At 49.3% G+C, this 26,858-nt stretch overlaps 1 protein-coding gene across 1 annotated transcript in view; it reads right to left on the minus strand.

Annotated features, from left to right (window-relative positions):
- The window catches only part of SNTG2 (syntrophin gamma 2), a 197,772-nt gene that overhangs the window by 105,949 nt on the left and 64,965 nt on the right, over window positions 1-26,858 (minus strand). Inside the window, exons 2-4 of the mRNA XM_060027648.1 lie at window positions 21,639-21,776; window positions 8,762-8,818; window positions 8,616-8,673 (exon numbers count right to left, since the gene is read on the minus strand). Of these exons, the coding sequence (XP_059883631.1) occupies window positions 8,616-8,673; window positions 8,762-8,818; window positions 21,639-21,776 (253 nt within the window). The remainder of the gene's footprint in view (window positions 1-8,615; window positions 8,674-8,761; window positions 8,819-21,638; window positions 21,777-26,858) is intronic.

Below are 26,858 nucleotides of genomic sequence, written 5' to 3' on the forward strand. Positions count from 1 at the left end.
CAGTGTAAAGCCTGACAGCTGTTTTTTCTCTTTTGTTACGCCCGTGCCCGACTTCAGCTCTGCTCCGCTCAACGAGTCTGCCAGCCACACACCAGACAGAGCCAGGGCCCCGGCCCCTGCGCCGCAATGAGGCCCCTGTGCTTTAGAGACCTTGGTTGATTTCAGTAACTGACCATTTGGCCCCTTGTTTTTCCTCTTCCTGTGCTTAAATTCCCACCTTTATGTTTAAATTCACCAATAAAGAGTGATCCCGGGAAACCCCAGACCCCGGCCTCGACCCCAGTGAAAGCAGGACCCCGGGCCTCGCGCTCTCTGCTGGCAGCCTCCATCTTGCCGTGTGACCCAGGGGTGCTGTGTGATTTCCAGGTCCTGTCAGCAACGAACCTTTATTTTTTCAGTCCCCTCATGGCTACTGCTGGAGGCATCGTACGACCATAGTAAGAGCCACAAGGGCTGGTCCCGCCACAGCACGGGTTAGAGACAGGCTGAGACCTGCAGAAAACACATTTTCACAGGTTTTTTTGCCTTCCTCTAGATTTGTTTTAATTTATAAGTCTTTGGTTAAATATTGGAAATAATAAGTTATTAACACTGGAATTCTTTAAATTCCAGGTAAATATTTAATGTCAATTGTTAATATTAGTTCTAGTCATTAACTAGTATTAAATTTTATTGAAAATAAAGTACAGTCTTTATATTAATGAATTTAATGGTATGGTTTTAGGTAATAAAGCTCTCATTTACATTGAGCCTTTACCCAGAAAAGCTCTGTCACCCACTAGGTGAGATCTACACTCCCTCTAGCTCCACAGGGGGCCCTTTCAGAATCTCCCCCATCTCCGCCTCTATCTCTGTCTCTGTCTGTCTCTCGGACTCTGCCTCTCTCTGCCTCTGTCTCTCTCTACCTCTGTCTCTGTCTCTGCCTGTCTCTCTGTCCTTTCTGCCTCTGTCTCTCTCTGCCTCTGTCTCTGTCTTCTCTGTCTCTCTGCCTGTCACTCTTTCTGTCTCTGCCTCTGTCTCTGCCTCTCTACGTCTCTGTGCCTCTGTCTCTCACTGCATCTATCTCTGTCTCTCTGTCTCTCCCTGCCTATCTTTCTGTCTCTCTGCCTGTCTCTGTCTCTCTCTACGTCTGTCTCTCTCTGCCTCTGTCTCTGCCTCTCTATGTCTCTGTCTCTCACTGCCTCTATCTCTGTCTCTATCTCTGTCTCTCCCTGCCTGTCTCTTGTCTCTGTCTCTCTGTCTCTCTGTGTCTCACGTCTGTCTCTCTGTGTCATTAAAGCAAAGCTAATTAAAAAGACTTCCCAGTTAAATCTTTGAAATGTTTTTCTCTTTGTAGGACACTTTTAGCCCTAAAGAAACAAATTAAAAAGTGGTAAAATGGATGATAAAATAAAACCATGGAAATTTGATTTTAATTAAAAAATTTAATTAATGTTCCTAAATAAACTCTTTGGTGAGATTAAGCTAGGTTTGGAGATTGCAGCTGAAAAATGGCTCTAGTTTATTTCTGTGGTAATCTTGCCATTACATCAGGACGTAAAATGGAGATATAGCGTAATGTATTTGAACCACATAAATATTCAAACGTGCAAACTAGCTACAATGAGGTATTTTCTATTTCTGTTATACTTGCCTTTTCAAGTCAAATTAATCGCTATTACTATAGTGTTATGTGAGACTGTGTAAATTTAATCATTGTTTGCAATACAAGTGTGTTATAACAGAAACTGTTCTTTTTGCAAATTAATTAGTCTTTGTAAAATTCAGACGCTTGTTAAATATTCATTCACATAAACTTCTGGGTAGTATTAGAAAATGAGAACACTTCTTAAAAAGTCTTACGTGCACTGAACATCTGGATTAATAATGACTAAAACCCTCCTCATCATCCTTTACAAGCACTGAGTCCTTTACGCCCCAGAACCGGCCACGTGTGGACATCGTCACCACGGAGCAGTCAATGGGAAGAGGGACGGGGCTGACCCCACCCTGGGGAGACCTCCGAGGGGCCAGCCGCTTACTCTGCCTCAGAACCAGACTCAGGGGCGCAGGATTCACTTCCACATTCTGCCCTGGTTCAGTCCCTCTCCAACCTTCCGTTGCCCCCCTGCACAGGGAGATTATCCTATTACCTCACTGCCAGTGAGGATTAAAGGTTGGTCCGTGAAGTGCTAACACGGTTTCTCTTCCCATCTTCCAAGGGGCCCTGGGAGGTTATGTGTTATTGATAATGGGGGGAGTTAAATTCTTTAAGTAACTCAAGATATTTCAGCCATTTCAAAGTAACTTGTAAATTAAAATTAAAAAGCACTTCCATCTTCCAGGATGGCCCTCAACTGTGGAAGCTGACACAGTGGACGGTATTAGGAGGATTCAAGGAGCAACGACAAAGTGGGTCCAGGACAGAAAGGACTTGTACAGAGAGCCTCTCACACACCTTCCGTAGCCATAGCAACTGGATTCTTCGCTGCCAACCTGCCTCCCTCTGATCTTAACATCAAGTGATCCTTCAACAGTAAGAACACGCTGGCAGCCCGGCAGCCAGATTCTCTGCTGCATTTCGCTCTCAGCAATCAGCTACCGAAGGTGACGGCTCTTCCCACGTGGAATTTCAATTAAACCTGCAGCATTTAACATGCGTCCTTCCAAGATCCTGATATATCTAGTATGTCTTGTCCAGGTTCCAACATTCCTCATTCAGCTACAAAGTCAATTTTTATCGTCTGCTCCAAGTTCTATTATTTGGAAGCTTGAAGAGCATATTTTCATTGATTCACTAACAACGAAGGAGAAGGAATGCGGAAATATTCTTCACTCTAGGAGCTGCACTTCCGCCTGGATCCAGGGTGTGGGAAGGGTCTCCTTTCGCCCTATATCCAGCTCCTGAGGCAAAAGGAGCAGATTCTGGTTTGTTCTAGGAAGCAGGGTCAGGAAAGCCTGACCTAAAGATTCCAAATCGGGCCCACAATCTCTTCCTGAGGTGAGAGGACTTTCTACATCTACACAAATTCAGTCGGATCCTAAAATAGGACTCTGTTCAATATTAAGAGTCTAGAAAGAAGTTAGCAACTACTGGCGAGACACACTGGCCCGAATATTTGTGTCAGATCTTAACGTTTCCAAAGCTGTGTCCTTTGCAGCACAAAAATGAGACGGGGCAACAGCAGGCCCTGCTGCTGGGGTCAGGGGCTGCACAGTTAACACGGACAGAGGCAAAGGCCCGCTGTCTGAACCCCCGACACCAGTGGGACAGGCAGTGAGACAATCGCATTCTCTGAAAAGGTCGCCCGGGCCCTGCAACCTCTGCTTCCCTAAGCCTGGACCACATATTTGGACTATGCAGTGGGGAGGGGTGCCACGTGGCCTCAGAATTAACACAGATGAGGGGCTGACGTGTAGACGGAGGGGAGGGAACCAGAGGGATGCAAAGATCAAGGGGAAGATAAAGGTTTCCACTGAATTCAGCAAAATGAAATTAATGAAATGTCACAGATGTGAAAAGAAGTTAATCACAAATCTTGTATAACGGCGGCATTTCACGGCTGTAAGACACCAAATACAGGTGAATATTCTAGAGAAAAATAAAAAGTGGGCATCTCAGGGGACCTCACACCCCAGGAAGCTCCGACCTCCCCCTGAAGTTGGCTCAGTAAGTGAGAGGAGTCCCGTTTCGACGGATCTCGAGGCCGTGGCTTCAAAAGGCGGAGGTCCCCTGCACTCAGGTTCCCCCGCCGGCCCTGTGACGGTCGGGGTGACCGTGCAGCTCCTCGGCATGGGCTTGGTCCTCTCGCCCTGGGGTGATACCTGTGTTTGGATGATAGTAACGGTCATTCTGTGCAAATGTGCAGCGTCTTCACAAGGGACACAGCCGCCCCATTTCCATCCACACTCAGCTGTCACAGAAACGTCCTCTATGACCCCACCATCCAGCTGCAGGTAATGATGACTGTTCCACATAAAAAAGGCTAAAGGATCCTAATTCTTTTTACTGTCCTAATGGGACAAACTTCCCCCCTCCCTACATGTTAGTTCAATTTTCTGGATATATTCTAACTGTCCCATCTGTCTCCTGGATACAAGCACCAAACCCGTCACAGGGTGCAGGCCTGCCCGTCCAAATCGTTACTGAGACATTAGGATGATAACTGAATTAAACCTCGGCTGCGAACGGATTTTACTAGTACATAATGTGATGACACGGTATGGAGGAAGAACTGGATTCAGAGACAGAAAAATCTGGTTTATAACTAAGCCTCCCTTCCCTGGCAGAGTGAGACTGGGCGAACCACCGTTTCTCTGTTCCCTGACCTACGAGTGTGAACAGCCAGCCACATCTGCCTTGTCCAGTCATGAAGACCCGACGAAAACGCAAAGAATTTGAAAAAGAACAGATGCATGTATATGTATAACTGAATCACTTTGCTGTACACCTGAAACTAACACAACATTGTTAATCAACTAGACTCCAATATAAAATAAAAGTTAAAAAAAAAAAGAAAACGGAAGTCCTTTCCATGTCACACAAGCATTATTCTAATGTAAGATATTGCTGCTAAGATGACAATTTCTAACTCCAAGCCTCTTTGTCATCCATGTTTCTCTTCATTGTTTATTTGCTATATACAGTTTGTTTTGGGTTTCTAAGTTTTTGCAGTATTAGAAATAATATATTTAAATTTCATTCAATTGTGGAAAAACTCCTCATTCTTGCTTATTTTTATAAAGTACAAAGTGGTAATTACTCACAGCAAGCCGCTGTGACCACCGATTAAAAGGAGGACTGGAGAACGGCCCAACACTGCTTTTGCTTTCCAGAAACATAAAATGTTATTAAGAAGATGTGTGTCTAACTCAAGATACCTCACACCTATGTGTGTGCACGTGTACGTGTGCATGTGTGTGTGTGCCCGTCGTGTATTCATCACAGAGCACGTGTGCAGCCTCGCGGGCGAGGTCGGGTGTGCGGGAAGCAGAGCTCTCTGTGGGCGTGAAGGCGGGGGATAGGAGGGGCACCGGGGTGCCAGGCCTCACACGGGGGCAGGGCTCACGTCTGGATTTGCAGAATCACCAGTGACACGGAGAAGGGCTCAGATGTCCAGCCTGAGCACTTAACATGTAAGCAGCAGAGGGTCAGGGGAGACTTCTGGGCAAGGGGACGGAAGAGCCACACAGAAGAATTAAGTTCAAAGAATGTGGACAGAGGCCATTAAGTCTGCGTTCTCAGTATGGGCACCACACTCACACAAAACCTAGGCAGTGATCTTTCTAGACTGGCATTAAATCCTATGGCCCCTGGTGGTTCTAGGGTTTTAACAGCATTCCTGGTGACTGGCCCTGATGGGTACCTGGGCAGGACACCCTGGTGGGCAAGGACGTCTGTCCCTGGAGCAGCTGGGCCTGGGCAGGTGCACTCAGCACCTCGCAGGAGCAGGACTGCAGGTGTGCACCCGAGAACTGACAGGCCCAGCAGCTGAGCCGGACCTCACACAGAACCCAGGACTGCCAGCAACAAGTCCTGTGCCCCTTGGCATCCTCCAGAAACAGCAGGACCCCGGACCACCAGCAGGGCCTGGACGGGCAGAGCCTTTGGTCAGAGCCCAGCCAGGGGCCAAGCTCTCACAGGGATAAGACGAGACCATCACCTTCTTCTCCAGCAGAGTCTCCGGGTGGACGGTCACAAGGCCATCTGAGAGCCTCTGTGATGCCCGAGGACCCAGGAACGACGTCTGGCTCCCCAGCCAAGATGGGGAGCTTCCCTGCCCTCAGCGAGAAGGACCCCATGACCTGACCCAAATGTGACCCTGCAATGAGGGGCGTGAAGCCACAACTGGGCAAAGGACCTCACTGGACTTTTCCTTCCAGACTCCAAGGCCAGTTCTCTGCTGGTGCCCTAACTCGCCCCGGACGCTGGAACATATTCTCCTAGCAGCAGCCCGACTGATTTTTTAACGTAAGACCTACCTTATGATCCTGCTTTGGGAAGTCCTCAAACGACCCCTCTACCTCCTTAAGAAAATCCAAGTCCTGCCCCAGGACCACGAGGCCCGAGGACCTGCTGCAGCCCCCACCTCCCCGAATCTCATGCCCCCCCCTCGCCTCCTGCCTCAGCCGCCCCTGCCCCGCTGGCTTTCCTGTTTCTGAGCGAGCACGCCCCTCCCTGCACCAAGCTGTCACCCTTCCTCCCCCCCGGGGCCAGGATGCCGCGGCAGGGCCTGCTCACCCCTTACTCTGGGTGATTCAAATATTTGCTTAAATGTCACCCACAGAAAGATTCCCACCGACCGCCCTATAAAAACAGCGATGCTCTATCCATCACTGTGCACACCCCAACACTGATTAATTTTCCTCACAGCAGCTGGCATTGTCTGAATGCGTACTATGGCCTGTTCATTTACCGCCTGTTTTCTCCCACGGGACACGGGTGGGAGGAAGCGGGCAGCGCTCGCCCTGATTGCCCAGGCCAGAGTTCAATCTCCGCACGGTGGCTGCTGAAGGCGGCCAGGTCCGTCTGTGGATGAATGACTGAATAAACGGGTTACACTCTGCTCTGCTCTAACGGTCCGTGGCTACCCGATTCCTAGACGCAGTGCCAGGTGGACGGCAGGCCGCCGACCTCGCTGGTCCCCACAGTGAGCGCTGGAGGGAAACTCTCCCCCTCTGGACTGTTCTCCTGGGACGACTAGGCACCTGCCCTCCTCGGTGGGGGGAGATCGAAGCAGGGTGCTGCCCCCACAGGAGCAGTGGGGACCCCAGTTCTGTCACCTCCCCTGAGCGCTCTGCCTCCCAGGAGAAACCCTGACTCGGTGGGTTGCTGGTTGCAGTGGGATGGTTATCAGGTTACCAGTGCCGTGTGCGCCCGCCTCCTGTGCATGGCCCAGCTTCCCGGAGCCCAGGCTCCCGCACGCTACGGTCCCTCCTGACACCGATGTGCGCGGCAGCTCGGCCAAGGCGCTCCCTGCCTGTAAGGTACACATCCTGAGCCAGACCCTGAACATACGAACTAAGTTACACCAAGCCCGGGTCCCTGAAAGCTCACAGTTCACTAAGCATTAATGCAAGAGTTTCGGGTGTAGAAGAAGCCCACAGTGAAGAAAGGAAGACATCGGTGGGAAACACCTTATCTCTGGCCACAGCAGATGGAGAGGACCCCAGAGGGAGGGGGAGGGCCTGCTGGCCAGCCTGGCCCCAGGCAGGACGTGGTGATGGAGACAAGGGGCCAGGAGACGCAGGGGGCGATGGGGACCTGCTCTGGGGACTCGCTGGGTCTGAGCTGCTCAAGATGCGTCCCAGACGCTGCAGAGTCTCCGTTTCAGAAGAGAGAGTCGTATCCGCACGACTGGACTCTGCTGAGGGGTCCGGGAGCCCAGTGTGCTCCCCAGCCCACGGAGAAGGTGCAGCCTGTCACCTGTCACCGTGCGCGGCCTCCTCGGCCTGTTCACTCCTCTGCAGAGAAGGTGGATGCGCTTCCTGAACTGAGCGTGAAATCCTTTTCGCGCGGCCTCCACGGCCTGTTCACACCTCTGCAGAGAAGGTAGATGCGCTTCCTGAACTGAGCGTGAAATCCTTTTCGCGCGGCCTCCTCGGCCTGTTCACACCTCTGCAGAGAAGGTGGATGCGCTTCCTGAACTGAGTGTGAAATCCTTTTCGCACAGCCTCCTTGGCCTGTTCACTCCTCTGCAGAGAAGGTAGAGGCGCTTCCTGAACTGAGCGTGAAATCCTTTTTGCGCGGCCTCCTCGGCCTGTTCACACCTCTGCAGAGAAGGTGGATGCGCTTCCTGAACTGAGTGTGAAATCCTTTTCTGATTTTAATCTTATTCCCTTTCTTTTCTGAAACTTATATTCATATCCACAAATTTAAAACTTTACTTATAAAAAAGAACTGAGAATGCTCACAAGGATTATAGGAGCAGAAGCAGATTTGAGCAAATCCTTCCTTCAAGTATTAATCAGCCAGCCAGGTGGTTACGGTCTCGCAGAAACGACTAAACACTCCGAGTTCAGTGACGAATTGATTCGTTCTCCCTGTGGACCCTCACTCCAAACGCAGGGACCTCTGAGCTCCTGCAAGCTTTTCGACTGCACAACTGCAGTGCTTGACTGTACAACTGTTACTTGGTTTGTACAACATTCCACTTGCCCATTACAAGAAGGAATCCCGTCCCCACTCTCACTTCTACACACACTGATCTGCTCCCAAAGCCATCGATTCACTGTGTCAGCGATTAACGAGCTACCGTCAGCACCGCAGAGGCCTCTCACTCACGGCTGCGATGCCATTTTACACGAGAAACCTCATCACCACCGACTCTGTGCACACTGCATCCCCCCAGTGCTTCGTCTTTCCTGAGAAACCAGAGCTCAAACCACTGCCGTGTCCGTGTCTCCTGGGGATGACTTGACACCACGCTGCGAGTCAGTATCTCTCTTAAGGGCTCACGGGATCAGGGGAAACGAAAAAGGGCCGCGTGGCAGCAGGGATGGGAGAGCGGACAGCTACAAACTAAGACGGCAGGCAGATAACCAAGCAACACACACACAGCTGCTATCTCCTCATTTAAGACAGTGCACTGCCTTCCAGACTGCTGCCATGCTCACAATCACTCAGCGGCTTTCACCTGCGTGGTCTTTGAATATCTTCGATATGACGACCGGGACTCCGTGCTCCACACCGCCCTGCAAGACAGGAAGCAGGAGCGCAGTTAAGATCAGCGCGGGGACCTTCATGGAAAAGTGCGTCGAGGAACATCCAGTGCGCTCATACCTTTATGCTCAGGCCCAAGCCGCCCACGGGCTGTCTGCGAAGCGTAACAGTTCTGTGCTTTAAGAAATTTAGAAAAAAAACCCAGTTTAGGTTAAAATGCACAATCAGAAAGTGAATGCAAAATGTATATATAACTTCTTAATTAAAACTTTAGTGGCTGTTTATACTTCCAAAGGGACGTTGCTTAATTACTACAGTGATGGTACCACTTCAAATCTCCATCTGCAGTATTACACGGAAACAAAGATACTGATAAGAACAGACACCATTAGGTGCATTCTTTACACAAGATTCCTGCAAAGCTGGGGTCATCTTACCCCCATTTTGTCTGAGGAAGTGAGGCCCCTGAGGGAAATACCGGCCCTGGTTCCCCAGGTGACAGACGGGGAGGCTGCAGAGCACACACTCTGCTCTGTTTCTAAAATCTGTCTTTCCACTAATCCCAAAACGGGCTCCCTTTGCACCACACTTCTCTGTACAGTGCAATCGCTTTTAGTCCACTTGTTAGTAATCAATGTTAACTCATGAACGATCGATTATCTCACGTCCTGACCTTGTTTAAAGGTGTCGCTGCTGATGAGAAGCCAAGATCCACGCTGCCCCTGTGGGCTGACGGGCTGGTCAGGGTCTCCATCTCTTACATGCTCAATCACGTAACGTATTTTATTTTGGTCTCAACTGACTATTTGATAGTTGTGAAGCTGAGAGGGCATGAGTAGGGCGGCCTGGGGTTAGATGAAGGGGTGCAGGAAGTGTGTTTGCCTCCAAAAGGTACTATCGGAATAAAACAGGGACACGCGTTGCTGTGATTATTAAGGGAAAACGTAAGCGCTTTTAGACTCAATGACTCTAAAGCCTGTGTGTTTGCAAAGCAACAGCAGAGAGCGAGTCAGGGGTCCGGGAAGAGCCGGGGGTCCTGCCCAAGCCTGGGGGTCCTGCCCGAGCCTGGGGCCTGCTCACCACCAGTGAGGAGAGACGCGGAAACTGTAGAGCCACTTGTAATCTATTACAAGTTTTTATTTGTATTGTTTTATTTATATTTATCATATTATTTTTATTTATTATTTTAGTATTTAAAATCCACTTGTAATTTAATTCTCAGGAGTGGATACATTATAAGCTTAAAGTAAAGAAACCAAAAACTAGAGCAAATAAAACTATTTTAAAGTGTATACGGGGAACACATTTTATAATGCTGAGCTCTTTCGCACATGTAACATTTTGAACTGATGAAATACTTATGTAATCATACATGGAAAGAGAGCTATAATTCGGGACTTTGGCATCAGAAGAATCGTTTTGCCTTTTCCCTGGTCCTGGGCTGGACTCCCAATGAGACACTGGAGACCAGCAGGTGACACTCGTGTGACAGGGACACCACGTGACATCGAGACCACGTTCCAGGAATACTCCTGTCACCTACACAGAGGCAAAGCACAGCCGACACGGTGGGCGGAGGGGGGAACTCTGGGTCCAGCTGTGCCCAAAGTGGGCACAAGGCAGTTCCCACGTGTGACGTAGTCACACTGATGCTTGCGAGGGAAACTTCCTGAGCATCAGAAGATGAGAAAGTTGGATCACCAACCAGGAATCTCTACGGTATTTCTCAAAACATTCGATAATGGTTTTCATTTTAGCCATTAATATAAGCATTTGAACCTCACTGAGGGCAAATATTGGTGAAAATATATTTTGAGAAGGAGTAAGTTGGTTTCTGCCTCAACTGACCTCACCAAAAAAATGCCCTTTCCAATCCATCATTTTATTCATGTATCGACCTTGGGCAGACAATGTAAAGGAAATGTCAGGAAATGGCCACAACTGTGGCAAAGTGTGTCAATGCACCCCAACAATCTGTTCTAATGCGCCTAACTGGTGAGGAAAGGAAATTAGGCCACAAAGCTCTTTAGTGTGTGTTTAAGAGAACTCGAAGAGCCTACTGCTGCTTATTCCGGCCAAGCCAGAACACTGCTTATTCACATATTTGCTCTATGCAACCTGCTGAGATGCCCTTTCTGAGCACACGCGGTCCCGGCATCTAAAGCTCGGCAAAGCTGAGTTTCTGCACGCTTCTGAGTTTCCTACACAGGAAGCTGCTGTGAACCGAACCGTGTCCCCCAGATCCCTATGCGGAAGCCCTACCCACCTGCTGACTGTGTCTGGAGATCGGGCCTTTCAGAGGCTTAGCCTAAGGTTAAATGAGGCCACGGAGGGGCTGGTCCTACAGGAGGAGCAAGCGCCCCCCGAGCCCTCTCTGCACACAGAGGACACGGCAAGAGGACAGACGTCTGGCAGAGGGCATCCAGAAACCTGGCCAGAGCCTGGCCTGCCCCTTGACCGTGGGCTTCTGGCCTCCAGACGGTGAGAAAAAGAAACGCCTGTTGTTCAAGCTCCACCCCCACCCCCACCCCCGTCTACCCCCTCGTCTGCGGTATGTTGTCAGGGCGGCCTGAATTGCCAAGACAGAGGCCGAGCAAGGGAATTATGGGAAGGAATGTTGCAAACCATCGAGTTTCATAAAAACACCGGGATGTTGAGTCTCTTCTATGAAAAGTTGTTCTTCCGTATCTTTTAAAACCCCCTCATTCAAGCATCACAGAATCTAGTATTTTAAAGTTGGGAGAAGAGGCTCAGCTAATCCGTGCTCTCTTCAATGAAGATTACATAACTATCGATATTAAGGTTCTAAAAGAGTTGAACAGTATCACATACAAGCACCTTATTTTTCAAAACACAATTTGTAAAAATTAGTGGATGGTGAAAACCAAATAGGAAACAAAAGTTCTGCAGCTTTTAACTGAAACCTTTTACACCACAGCCCAGACAAAGCCACTCTTCCTTCTGCGTCCTGACACTCACGACCTCACAGCCAAGCCAGGGCTGATCCTTTTGACTTAAGGTCCTGCATAGAACGCTCCGTCGTGGTTCTGTCAGCGATCCAGACAGAACTAATGTTACCAAAGGCATCTTCTAATTAAACCAAACACTCATTCTTCAGTTAGTTTACTCAGTACACACTCTGCAGGATCAACTGCCCAGAAGATCGGGAACCAGATATGACCCAACGAGAGGCTCAGTTATAAGAGGACACAGTGTGGGAGGGGCCTCCGCTCCCTTCAGACGCGTCTTCCCTGTAATCCGGGCTCTTCCGCCAGTCCGAGGGTCCAGAGCACAAGCAGACTGACCGATGAGACCTCTGGAGGATGAACTGTGGAACCTAAGAAAACCATCCAACCGATTCTCTTCAGCTCAGTCCCGCACTTCTTTCTTCACAAACATAAGAAGGTCCTTCAGCAAATAGTCTTCTGCACTTCATCACTGAATCCCCAGCCATGTTTGACGGTCATTCACGTCTGCATCCTGGAGCCATCACCGTAGCAAGACTCCGCTACGCCCATGTTACATTTTGAGACAATTCTTACCTGTTATAAGAGAAGCGACTTGGGGATACTGAAAGTTGGACTTCCTACTCTGTCTTGCTCTAAAATACTGATCTTCAGGTACTGCTGCAGCACATGTACGATCTGGCCACACGTTTTTACTCAGGCATTTAAAGTGCGGACTTAACACTAACTTCAAATTTGTTACAGCTGTTAACAGATGTTCAGCTCTGACTGTTGCGGTCTCCAGAAAGATGGGTTTCAGGCAGCAGTTAAAATAAAAGTTGCCTTTGCGGGACTGTGCCAGCAGGCCCGATACCCTCTCCCCAGCCTGGGCTTTCTTCACTCAAGAACCTCCCATCAGTGGAGGACTCCAAGTGCGGCCTCTGCGCCCCTCCCCGGGGGCTCCCACCTGCACCCCATCGGGACCACCTGAGCCACACCTGCTGCTCAAGGAGGAAAGGAGAGAGCAGGTGGGAAAACAGTGACAGAGGCATGAGCCTGAGTTTCCATGACATAATTGAAGGGCCTGAAAGAGCAACTTTTAAAATTAGCACCTTAGGGAAAGAATTTTCTGAAGTATTTTATTTCTCGCACACACACACAAATACTTTTTTAAAAATTATTATTTTTCCAGAAAATAAAGTGTTACTGGACTTTGATGTTGAGGAGGGTTTCGGAGGAGGGGTGTCAGACCCCAGGGGCCTCCGTCCACAGGGCTGGGATTCTCCAGGGAGCAAACACCTGGAAGGTGTCTTTCAGGACAGGGCCGTGGCCTCTCTCCCCTCTTTTTAAACCGTCCACTCAAGCGAAATTCCCTCAATCTGTGAAGAGTCTGGACTTGCCACTTGAAATAAGTAAATTATTCCTCCATGGATTGTGGTAAGTATTTCAAAACAATAATAGTTATTTGAAAACTCTCGTGCCTATTTGTTCAATTCGGTAACGGACTCAAATCCGCCTTAAGGGGACTTAAAAATCAGTATACCAGACTCGGAGTTTCCAAAAATGTACCACAATCCCTAGAACTTAAAAATACCGAAACCCCTACAGTAGTCCGGCCTCGGGAGGAGTTGCCAGACGCTACGTGTGATCTTTCGGGCCTGACCATGGCATTGACGGGGGAGCGGCCCTCCACACCCCGGACCCGCGCACCGACGGCGCCCTGACGCCGGGCTCCTACACGACCGCGACTCTGCACGCCCTGCCCCGCACGTCCGCGGGGGCCCTTCGTCTGAGGCCTCGGCCAGGCCTTGCTGCGGCGGAGGGAGCCCTGGAGATGCTCCACCCGGGCTGGGCCAGCACCCAGGACCCTCCCACCCCAAACACCCCCGGGACCCATGAAACACAGGAGCTTTGTGCTCAGGGCTCCGGTGGGCAGGGACCCTCCCAGAGCCACCCGGCATCGGAAGCCATGGGGGGCGCCCCCCCCCCCCGCCCCAGCTCTGCCTGCGCGGTCACAGCAAGAGATAAAGGCTCAGCCTTCTCTGTCCGCTCGTTGCCCTGACTGGTATCTGAGCCCTGGCATCTGATTGGCCAGCTCCTCTGAGCTCGGATGGTTACTATTCGCACGAAGCTGAGCGGCAGCTGAGCAGACGTTGCACGATCATCTTCCTGTTCATCCCTCAAAACCTCAACAAAGAGAGTTCACCGCACTGGGGTCAAAAATGGGTTTTGAAAGAATGTATGCGTTATTGGGAAGTAAGGTTACCTGAGATCAAAATATTGGCTGAATTTAAAACACAGACTCTTCTTGGGGGCTTGAATCCAAACAAGAATGTGCAGGAAAGGCATCAGTCACCTCTGGGTTATTCACAGGGGAGTCTGCGGTCACCACAGCGATGAAGTGACCATCCACAGGTACACGTCGCCATAGTCTCACGAGTGAGTTTAAATAGCACAGTATTTGCAAGTGCAGGAACAATGTCATTCCACTCACATAAATTGAGAAGCACCATTTGGCTGTGGAAAGTCCACGTAAAGTAAGAATGAAAATTTAAATGGAACAGTGTATACGAGTATCAGTATAGCGGGGCTTCAGCGGTATCTGCACATTTCATTTCTTTAAAAAAGTGGAGAGATTTAAAGCAAATATGTTGGTATATGGTAAATACGGATGACAATTACATGGGGTTCTGCGTATTACTTTTCAACTTTTTCTATGTTGAAAAATTACATAATTAAAGGAAACAATAATAAAAATGTTTAGTAGATTACGCAAAATACATTGCTATTATGATTTTAGTTATTCAAAGTTTCATTGAATGACATATTTTTGCATTTAATTTCCTTACACAGTGGCTTGTGCGCACACAAACGCAGACAAACATGTATAAATTATTATTTTACCCTTCAACTAAGTCGCGGTATAAACCTTTATAACGAATTCGCCCCATCTATTCCCTAATTCAAGGTTTTCACATTTTTAAAGCCAGAACCACCCTACTGTGGTGAAATGGACTACGTGGCGAATCCTCGGCGTTTTAATGAGCAAATGCACAGCACTGAGGGCCAGGGCCCGGGAGAATCCCACAAGCCAGGAGTCAGCCACTGTCCTGGCGGCAGGAGGGAATTCCTGGCTACTGGCTGACACCTGCACTTCGGTGCTTGTCCGGAAGCCTCTCGGGAGAGATTGCCCACCCTCCTCCTGGGGGCGCGACTTCGGCAGCGCTGGTTCAACTCCGCGGCTCCCACCCCCTCCCCCGGGAGGGCTCACGGGTCGCGTCTCAGGACGGACCTGCACTCTGCAGGGCCCCTTCTGTGTCTTGGATCTGTGTCCACACGGGCACCCTCTCTCACCACCCAGCCCTCAGCTACGGAGAGGATTCTTCTGGAAATGACCCTCCCGAGCAGAAAGGCGGCCTTTCCACGACACACAGATGTCAAACAGGAACGAATCGCTAATGCCAGCACGTGCAGAGGGCTAGTCAGTGATTTCCATGAGCAGGATTGCCTCCAACTAAAAGTAAGTCAGTCAGTCACAAGAATATATATATATAGAGAGATTTCCTCTGGGACAAAAGAGTACTAATAATGAGTGAATAGTTCATAGTAATTTTTTCATACAGGCCCACCCCAAAGATCGTATAGAATCCTTCAACTAGTGGGTTAATCATTGAAAAAGGAAAGCTCAGAAGGTGGTTTTGTCTTTGGTACCCTAGTTTATAGGAATGATCGCCAATCCTTCTGATGTGGTGTTTCACTCTGCAAGGAGGAGTACCTGCCCCGCATCGGTGAACTGGCTGGAGCAATGGCCCAGGGGTCCAGTGACCTGCATCTCACAGACGTAACTGGGGCTCGCTCCTCCCCGGCAGGATAACGCAGGAACCTTCTGGACCAGGAACTCACTAAGACCCAGGAGGCAGCACTTAGAGACCCAGAGCCAGTTTACAGTGTGGATATACACATAGAAACCAATTTTCAGAAACTAAAAGGAAATGGATTTTCAGCTGAGGTCCTGGAAAAATGGAAGAAGTTAAGAAACTAATGAATGTTTGTCAGTAAACAGATATCAAGAACAGGGAAATATACAAAGCTGAGGAAATGTATCCAATGAGTTCAGAAGAGTGTTTTGTTACTAGGTCACTGGTACTTTGGCTGAATGACAAAACGCCTGATGGGAAATCAATAATTACTAGTGTAAGAAAATACAATACTGTAATAAAGATTAAATTCAAAGAAAGAAATTTAATTCAATTAATTCAATTCAAATTAAAGAATTCAAAATATTTTTAAATTAAATACTAAAACAGATAGAGGTGGTACCTACTCCTGATTTATGGACCCAAAGAATAGGAAGCAAAAGGGGACTACAGAAAGGGTATCCGTTTAAGTGGCTGAAAGTAGGAATAAGGCATTTATTGTACAACGAAAAGCAATTATCGAATTGTGTGTATTGTGCACCATGTACAGAAGTCGTCAGAAACGGCCCTTACTTCGGCAGTGTCGTGATAGCAAATTCATCTGCCTCAGAAAGTTTAATCCAAGTTTAGTTCTTGAATCAATACACTAAATACACTAAAATAGCAATTTGCTGATACTCTTCACAGGATCTGTTACGTAAGCCATAAACCTAACTTTTGAAACTGCTTTTAACAGGCTCCGTGGACCCTCGGGATGTACTGGACAATCTGCAGACGCCTCTCGCGGGCTCAGGACCACGTGGCCGCCAATCAGTGCATCACCTGCGCTCAGCGATCCTCACGAACGTGATCGGAAGTGCATCTACTTCTGCTCAAACGCCACTCGCCCACACAGGTGCAAAGACGCAAGTGGGAAACCAAGGAGGGAGCAAGCCAGCTCCTGGGTGGGAGGGTGCACACAGCCCCAGAGAGCGGCAGGGCCAGCTCACAGACGTCTGCAAACGCCCACGTGTCCACAGCACAGGGGCCACGACTCAACGTGTGTCCACAGGGGACAAGCGAGTGGAAGGCCGTGAGGTCAGGTCAGGGCCAGCGTACGCGGTGCCTGGAATGCAGAGCAAAAAGTTTCCAGGCCCGATTCTGATTTCTACAATCAGTTCGCAGGTTCGTGATATTAGCCAGACAGACCCGTGAAGAAGACCGAACACCGACAGGACACACACGCTTCCAGAAAGAGACCAGAGCAGACACCTCCAGCTCTGTGCGAGGCCCCTGATCACAAACCAGAGGAGCAGGTACAGAAAAGGAGAGCAGGCCTCCGCCTCTCGGAATCTGTTGGGGTCCCAGACCCCAGATCCAGGTCCTTCACCACTAGGGACTCGTGGGCGTCTGGTCCCGGCTCCCCTCCCCCCATCTTCTCCCTGCGTCTCCACGCGTCCACCCGCCAGCTCCCTCGCTGCCCGCGGGGCCTCCACGCCACTCATCTGTGTTCCAGCTCTTGACGTTTCCTTCCAGAGACTTCTTCAGATCTACTTCACAGCTCGGACGCCTCGTTTCTTCGTTTCTTATTTAACTGATACGTTGAAATTCCGATTTCACTGACCATCTGTGGCTGGTCTCGCATTGGCTGGCTCCCTTTTTACAACCTCCTTCCTTTGTCCGACTGTTAGAACCTCCCGTTTAGTCTTCAGATGTAATGAACGTGCACCTTGCATGCAACGCACCTGACTCTCTCAGAACCCCAAGTCTCCACAGGCCCATCTCTGCGTCTCTGGTTCACGGTGGTTTTCCTCCCTGTGGCTTCATCTCCGCAGGTCCCCGTGAACCCGGAGCTGGGAGTCGTCTCAGACCTGTGAGTGTGTTCCCCCAGAAGCCACCTGCATCTTCCTTCCGCGTGGACCTGGGGACCCGCACACCTGACACCACCTCGAACTTCGTTTTCAGCTGGAGGCTCTTCGTGCCACATGGGACGTGTAGACTCCAGCACCAGACCCAAGTGAGCGGAGGTCGGGGAGGGGTCCTCAGGGGACAATTGTCTGGTTTGGGCCCTCTTCCTTCTGAAGCCAATCCCCGCCAGGCAAAAACTCTCACTGCCCCTTCTGTGGGAAGGACTTGGTTTCCAAGTTCACACTCTAAACCTGTGACCTGGGGCTTTCTTCCTCCAGGTGGGGCTTAGGAGAGTCCGGTCTGTCCCCTCCTCTGGCTCTAGCCCAGGCTGCCTCCGGATGTCCACTCTGACGGCTGTACCCAGCTCCCGTGGGGCGGCAAACCCAGTCCAGCTCACGCTGTGTGAACGGCCGCCCAGCATTGTCAGGGTTCAGCGATGCTTGTGCTTCCCTGGGCTGTCTGCACTGCTCTGTGCTACCCTGAGAATTTACCAGGCAGCATCCCTGGACTATACGTTAGCAGAGGAGTAGCTAAGATGCTGCCTAATTCTGTAATTAACTTTGTGAACTCAGACCAACAACTTCCTCTTCCTGAATCTTAATTTCCCAAACAGTAAAATGAGGGTATGGAATTCTCCACAACCATAAACGTGCCATGACTTAAAGGGCCAAATACAACACAGAGATCTTCTAAATTTTTTTCTTTATATGTAACTCCCTCACTATACTCAACACAAACGTAAACTTACAGTTTAGAAAAATAAAATATGTCAAAAATAAAGCAATCTAGACAGAAACTCGGAAATGCGAGAACAAGCCAGCTCTTCCATAGTGCAAAGCACACACTCTCTTTAGGAGATAATTAGAAAACCCGGAGATTCTAAGCATTCCAAGCGCCACGGTGATCTGAACGGACAGGAATATAAACGAAATATGAAGTCACCGATTCTGAAGTCTGATAATGAATCAGCAGATTTGAGAATCTATTGGTTTTTATTAAAGAATAAATTGAGTTTCCTCTCCCTCTTTCCCGATAAGAGTAACATCCATTCTTAACTGATATAATGCTTATTTTTTCAGCAGTTTCAAGAAAACAAAATACAAGTCTCCTCCTTAATCCTGACTTCTCAAACAATCAAGAATATAAGCGCAGGGGCTTCCCTGGTGGTGCAGTGGTTGAGAATCTGCCTGTCAATGCAGGGGACACGGGTTCCAGCCCTGGTCTGGGAAGATCCCACATGCTGCGGAGCAACTAGGCCCGCGAGCCACAACTACTGAGCCTGCGCGTCTGGAGCCTGTGCTCCGCAACAAGAGAGGCCGCGACAGTGAGAGGCCTGCGCACTGCGATGAAGGGTGGCCCCCACTTGCCGCAACTAGAAAAAGCCCTCGCACAGAAACGAAGACCCAACACAGCAAAAATAAATAATTAAATAATTAAAAAAAAAAAAAAAAGAGTGTAAGTACAACCCAAGGTGTAAAGTTCAGTGTAAACGGTCTTGGGTTTTGAGAGAACCAAATTCCCTCCAGGCTCCCATTCTGAGTACACGTTGGATCACAAAGTGTGTTGATTTTGAAGCAAGCATATACCCCCCACTGAGAACAGAGCTTGAAATGTAAGAATCGACCATCAGTGTTATTATTATTATTTTCTATTAAGAAAACTGATCTTGAAAATCAAAGCACCGGTGTGAGCCGCCCACACGACAGTGAAGCGCCTGTTCTAAGGCACTAGCTGGGCCTCGGGGTCCCAGTGACAAGCCAGGTACTGCTTGACTTTACCTTCTGTAAACGTGTGTTGAGCTGAATCTGATGGTACATTTTTCATCTCCTGGGATCCCAGGGACTCAAGGTTTGGCGAGATGTAAAATTCACACTCATTTCTGCTGATCAGCTGAGGAATCATCGTTATTACATCTTCCTTTCCTGCTCCTCAGAATATTTTCGATGGAAAATAACCGCTCTCCACCAGGTTCTCTGGTGGAGGTTAACGCGGAAACAGTCAACGATATGAATATACGAGAATCGCTATGGTCCGACCCCCTTAGAGGTGTCCTGATTCTGTACCAACAGCCGTGGCCTTTGTGAAGAGTCGTCTTTCTCATTCTCCAAACACACGATGAACTCCCATGTCCACGTTGGCTTTATTTTTATAATCATCTGAAGAACACAGGGTTTCAACTGTTCCTGAGTAATGGGATTGAACCCAATGTGATTCTGTATCTGGGGTAGAGTAGACATTCTGATCTCAGTAGCTGAGTATGTTCTTCTAGGTACAAAAGTGTCCTCAGAATCTCCCTCCCAATTATCCAGCCCAGATAGGCATGTTTACTCAAGGAGATACTCCCTCCTTTCCTACAAAGGAGGGCTTCCTAAGGAATCAGCAGAGACCAGTAGGGATGGAGCCGGCAGAGACCCGGAACAGGTCCACGTGCCCCACCTCTAACTTCGAGCAGGGAGTTCTAATACCGAGCTTTAGGCGCCAATAAATCACCTGAAATTGTAAACATAAATGTATAGGTCTGAACACTCACCCTTTTCTTATGAAGGAGCCGATAATTTTCATCAAGAACATAACCTTGGGCAGAGAATCCAACGCTGAATTCTGAAAAGTGTAATTTATTTTTCCTGGACAACACAGCACAGAAGCATTACCTGCTTTTACTGTAACTTGTCTGCGATTTTCTGTAGGGTGCAAATTCACTATTAAGAAGGGTGACACTTAAGTGTTTACAAAACGCCCCTGCTTCCCCCTCTCCCCACCATCCCCCGTCCCGTGTGGTATTTAGAACACGTGGAGGGAAATTAGCAAAGGGAGGGTCAGTGACGGGGCCAGAGAAGGTGAGCACAAGACTGCTTCATCTGTTCTAGAGAGATCAGACTGGGGGCCAGCGGGAGTCTTAGCAAGAGCTGGTGCCGGGGTGGGGTTCTGCAGGGCGCACCGGGGGCTCTGGAGGTCGGGATGCAGGATCCGGGCCTGAGGTTCCAGGGGGGAGCCCTGGGAAGGACGGCATCCTGTCTCTTGCCCTCCTCGTGTGGCTCCACCGTCCTGGACCCAAAGGGGTGCCCTCGATCAAGGCCGGCGGCCAGAATGGGCGCAGCAGGCGGGCGACGGGGTGTGGAGGGTGGCCTTGGGCTCCAGGACAGAAGGAAGAGAATGCCATCCAGGTGGAGACATGAGCGCTGAGGGTCATAAAGTGCCGTGTGTGTGTGGACACAGAGGCAAGGTCACCTGACGTCAGGGAACCTGATGAGGACACGTTGACTGCAGGACTGCGGATGGACCTGTTTATGTCATCTCCAACATAAAGGTCGTGAGGACCCAGAAACCCACACAAATAAGGGTGTCCAGAGCCTCCAGAAGAGCCAGCCGTGACCTGGGGACGGAAGAGCTTCAGGGATCTTCCAAAAATACACGGAGGGAACCTCCTTTCCTCTACCTGGTTTCCTGCTCATCATTTTCACAGCTAATGGGAAGGTCTATTCAAAGGAAAGAGTAATGACTGATGTTGATAATTTCTCTGTATAATCGTATATGCGGATATGTGACACAAAATGCACCTGTTTATCCACGGCCATTTAAGTCCCTGGAAGGAAAACAGGAAGTTTCAGGTATAATATATTGTACACATATATACAACATTTGCAATAGTCCCAAGTTAAACTTGGAGATGAAACTTGCAAAGCATTTTTCCCCCATCTTTATTCAATATTCTAACACATCTGATACATAAGTTTCTTCCCCTTTAGAAAATTGCACTTGTAATTGACTGAAGCTGAGAAGGACCGAGCTTTACGTGAAAATCCCTTCTTGTATCCACAGAGGCAGGGACCAGGCTGACACTGAAAAACACCTGCTGCATCTTTCATTGCCTGTCGTTCTAGATGGGAACCCTCAAGTTATTATTCTTTCAGGAATTAGATTACCTGTCGAGTTACGTCTCTCTAGTTTCCAATGAGAATATGTCCAATCTCATGCTGTGGTGTCTGGGGATATTTTTAATACAAAGCTGCTCAAGGAAAATACATTAATGAAGAAATTAAGAAAGTCAGGGAGAGTGTCAACAATACAAACTTGAAAAGATGCTTTGCTTTGCAATAACGGGGACATGTAGATACGGCTGAGGACCTTGTCAGGCCACGTCCCGCAGGACCGCTCTTAGGGGGCTTTCGCCCGGGGAGGCCTCTGGGCTGATCTACGAGACACACTCTGAGACAAACCCCTGGGGCCTGCAGACGCGGAAGCACTTACATTTGCACTGTGATTGCTGCCACTAACACAGATGACATCTTGTTTTTGAATTGTCAGTACCTCTTTCGTTAGCTTCAGGCGAATGTCATAGGCGTGTCCAGACCCTTCATCGTGCAACAAGGCAGTCCCGGTTTTAGTCTGAAACGAAACAGAGACGAAGAGGGTGTGAGGACGGGAGAGCACGGACCCTGACAAAACACGCCTGCCCCTGTTCACAACCTCCTGAAACACGCCTGTGTATTTATCACATACCCATGCATCTGACTAGGATTTGATTAATTTAGCACAAGATAATGGAATTTTTAATATTTCTTCCTGAGTAGTTTTTATAGGATTTGTATAAAACATGCTTTTAGCAGGTGGAGAACGATGAGTCAGAAAGGCACCTTCGGATAAATTAGAAGAAGTCACCTCGTCTGCGTGAAGTCATCGACCCGCCCCCAACTGAGCGGTGCACAGGTGGGCACAGGTCCCGGGCGAGCACTCGGACGGCCCTCCTGTCCCTCTTGTGCCTGCACAGGGCTCCGGCCAACACGGCCTCGGACACAGCCCTGCAGCCAGGAGCGGGGGAGGAGGGGCGAGATGCGGGGGAAGGCCGCAGGGGTCGGGTCCTCAGGCCAGGACCAGACGGCCCCAGGGCTCACTGCAGTGAGGGTGCGACCAGGTGCGGCCTCTCCCCCTGCCGTCCAAGCAGGCACACATGCACACACGCACACGTAACACGCAAAGGCACGCAGCATACGTGTCAGTGTGCTGTGACTGCTCAGGGCAGGACGATGAGGTTTGGCTCACACAGACAAGCCCTCAGTTGTGAACTTAGGAACCCTGAACTGAAAGTAAAACCAAAGGCTGATTAAAAAAAAAAAGACTAAGAGGCAGTGTCTGCAAGGAGGCGTTTTATTCCTACTGCGGGGTCATAGGTCATCATGCATCCTTTTATAAAACAAGCTTTAATCCAGCAGGACGTGGTGTCTCTGTGGGAACAGGAGGTTCGCCGGCTCCCGAGTCACGGATGCGCCCACGAACACGCTTGTGGGGTTGACCGCACGGAACAGCCGTTCCCTGGGGGCCTTGGCCACGTGGAGTCGGTGGGGACACTCAGGAGAGGACCCGGGGTGGCTGCTGGCGGGGCCAGGGCTGGAGGGAGCCAGCACCCAAGGGAACCCGAGACCAGGGCAGCCCCGCAGGGAGAGGGCTGATCCTTGCGTGTCGTTCAGAGGGAGAACCGTTTCGGGTTCACATCAAAGAGGCGCAACTTCGACCCACTTCTATCGATGCGTAAAGCACACGCTCACGTACAGTGTTCACTTCCGGCTAATTCATCACCGACCAACCCACGTTTCTCCCAGTCTGTTGTCTTGGGGACGAAACCCCCTCCGCCCGGCCCACGAGGAGAACACAGGCCAGAGGCCAAAGGAAGGGTGGTAGAGCTTTAACAAGTTAAACACGGTATTTAAACTGTGTTAGACATTTAAAGAGTCAGCTACTGAAAGCAAAGGGATGCAGTGGAGAACTAAGTCGAGTCATCTGTTGCCTTAAGGTGCTATCTGACCCCGTGACGCTGCCCGAGGTAAAGCCAACTGCTGCTCAAACTGTTGCAAAATAAAGTCAGGAACGTGACCAAACTGGAGGGCATCCAGCATTCCACTCAAAATCACAACCTTCTTCTCATCACTTTCTTCTAGAAAATCACTCCTCTTCTGTCAAATGGCATGAGTGCGCCAGAGATGAAGATCCCCGTAATATAAACGTCACAGCCCCCTTCCCGGGATCCCAGCACCACCGTCCTCAGGGGACCCGCCCAGAGGCGCAGAGGCAGGAACAGAAGACAGACCGCCGAGCCGGGTTCTTCCCTCACACCAGACGCGGTCAGCAGGTCCCCGCTTTACAGAACTGAACACACTGTCTTGACATTTCTCGGAAATAAAACAACTTCTTTAAACTACATGTTGGTCTTTGCCATTCAAAACCCAAAAAATTAAGAACAAAACTGTACCCAAAAGCAAAAACGTTAAGAACAAACCTAAACTCCCCCCAAATGCAGAACAAAACGAACGCCTGCCGTGCGGGGCCCCCGCCTCAGTGAGTGGTGAGCCCTCGCTGTGTCCTTGTCCCACGGCGGCCCCCGTGCCCCGCCCTCCTCACCTGCACGGTGAGTCCAGAGGCCCATCCCGCAGCCTCTGCCTACGAAACGCCCAGAGCCCACGCTGCGCTCAGTACCTGGGCTGCCGCCCTCCCCACTGCAGCCCTGCCCGACCCAGGCTGACCCTGTCAGACCACCGTCCACACAGGCCACCCATCCTCTGGACACGGCCTCCCAGGAGCGCAGGGCCGCCTGCTGCCTGAAGAGTCTCTCCCTCTGGCCCGGGTCCTCGTCCCAGCCCGGCGGTGGCCCCCAGCCTGGCCCAGGATCTGGTCCTCGGCTCCTGCGTCCCCTGGTCCCTCCGAGTCCCACGCGGCCCCTCTCGTCACCTGTAGGTCTTGGCTGAGACGGGCCTTGTGGACAGACCTCCCCACCAGCCACAGGGCCCTAACCCCTGCCCCTGCTTCGTCTTCTCCCTTCAGCCCACGGGACTGTGGGCCTCGTGCCGGAGCCAGGCGTCCCGGCCTCACTGCCGGGTTCCCAGCTCTCACAGGAGAAGCCATCGGCCAGGGGCACAGGGGATGCTCTGTAAACAAGTGAAGTAGGAAGGCCACCCTCTTCCCACAAATGAATCTTCACATCCACGCAATTCCAATAACAATCCGTGACGACGACTGTGACGCTTACCAGGATGATACTAAAGTTACATTTTGTGAAATAAGACTGGCGCTGTGGGAAGACAATTGATCCATAAAACATTAAGCCCCACACATTGTGGTGCTGAACGGTCGGATGCAAGAGGCAGAGGAAGGCTCCAGAAAGGTTAATTACATCACTGGAAATAGTTCATAATACATTCTGCTTCTGTAGCCTCACCACATGGCTCGCGGGATCTTAGTTCCCTGACCAGGGATTGAACCCAGGCCCTCGGCAGTGGAAGTGCTGCATCCGAACCACTGGACCACCACAGAATTCCCCAAAATATCCTAAGACTATTGCTTAGTGATTTCGATTATTATAAACATGGTTCTCATACCTTATTTCAAAAACACTCCCAGAGAGATCAACCCTTGTAAAAACATAGAAAAACAAAAGTTCTTGAAGAAAATATTAGCATGTGTGTGGAAAAACTACCAGGTTAGCTTAACTCAAAAGCCAAAAATTCCTGAGAAAAAGATTCATGGAATTCACTACATGGAAATATAAAATTTTGTATGACAAGAACTCCATATACAAAAATATATGCATATAGTAGACACGAGGTTAACAGGAAGAGTCTTACAACCGAAGACGGACAAGTGAACATCCTATAAAAACGGAGTCAAAGACATGAAAAGGAATTCCCAAAAGAAGGAATAAAATGAACAATACATTTGAAAAGAGATGCCAGCTCACCAGTAACCCAAAGACTCACAGTTACTCAACAATGATTTATGATTTTTTTTTTTTTTGGCGGTACGCGGGCCTCTCACTGCTGTGGCCTCTCCCGTTGCGGAGCACAGGCTCCGGACGCACAGGCTCAGCGGCCATGGCTCACGGGCCCAGCCGCTCCGCAGCATGTGGGATCTTCCCGGACCGGGGCATGAACCCGTGAACCCTGCATCGGCAGGCGGACTCTCAACCACTGCACCACCAGCGAAGCCCTGATTTATGATTTTTAAACTAATTGATAGGCAAACATTTAAAAAGAACAGCAGTACCTAGTGTGGACGGGACCTGGAGGAGCAGCTGGCCCACGTGTGGCTGGTGCAGGTGCCACCTGCCTCCTGGAAAGGGTCCGGGAATAACGAGGGCGTCTGTCACGCCTGATCTGGAATCGGGTGTCTCTGCCTCCAGGAATCCACCCACAGGCGCAGCCAGGCAGCCGCCCTGGGAGTTATGCGAACCACTGTTCCCCACTGTCTTCATGGTTAGAGTGTGTTACCCTTTAATGTGACACTAAGCGTGAGCCTAACAGACTTAACACACCTGATGTACTTAGAATATCAGTTCTGTATCTCTTGGCAAGGAGAGTGTCCACAGATATCAATTCTTGAAGAGCAAAAGAGCACGCAGCACCTAAGATATAAAAAATTAAGTTTGTACATAAATATAAATGTAAAGAAATGCATGGAGAAAATTTAGAATGACAGGATTTCAAAAAACAAATACTAGCAAACAGAATCCAACAGCACATTAAAAGGATCATACACCATGATCAAGTTGGGTTTATCCCAGGGATGCAAGGATTCTTCAACATACACAAATCAATCAATGTGATACACCATTTTAACAAGTTGAAGGATAAAAACCATATGATCATCTCAATAGATGCAGAGAAAGCTTGAGACAAAGTCAACACCCATTTATGATAAAAACCCTCCAGAAAGTAGGCATAGAGGGAACTTACCTCAACATAATAAAGGCCATACATGACAAACCCACAGCCAACATCGTCCTCAATGCTGAAAAACTGAAACCATTTCCACTAAGATCAGGAACAAGACAAGGTTGCCCACTCTCACCACTATTATTCAACATAGTTTTGTAAGTTTTAGCCACAGCAATCAGAGAAGAAGAAGAAATAAAAGGAATCCAAATCGGAAAAGAAGTAAAACCGTCACTGTTTGCAGATGACATGATACTATACTATGTGATACTATCCTACACGATACTATAGAGACTCCCAAAGATGCTATCAGAAAACTACTAGAGCTAATCAATGAATTCGGTAAAGTAGCAGGATACAAAATTAATGCACAGAAATCTCTTGCACTCCTATACACTAGCGATGAAAAATCTAAAAGAAAAATTAAGGAAACACTCCCATTTACCACTGCAACAAAAAGAATAAAGTACCTAGGAATAAACCTACCTAAGAAGACAAAAGACTTTTATGCAGAAAACTATAAGACACTGATGAAAGAAATTAAAGACAATACAAACAGGTGGAGAGGTATACCACGTTCTTGAATTGGAAGAATCAACATTATGAAAATGACTATACTACCCAAAGCAATCTACAGATTCAATGCAACCCCTATCAAACTACCACTGGCATTTTTCACAGACCTAGAACAAAAAATTTCACAAGTTGTATGGAAACACAAAAGACCCCGAATAGCCAAAGAAATCTTGAGAAAGAAAAATGGAGCTGG

This window comes from Delphinus delphis, chromosome 12 (assembly GCF_949987515.2).
Source record: "Delphinus delphis chromosome 12, mDelDel1.2, whole genome shotgun sequence".
NCBI lineage: Eukaryota > Metazoa > Chordata > Mammalia > Artiodactyla > Delphinidae > Delphinus > Delphinus delphis.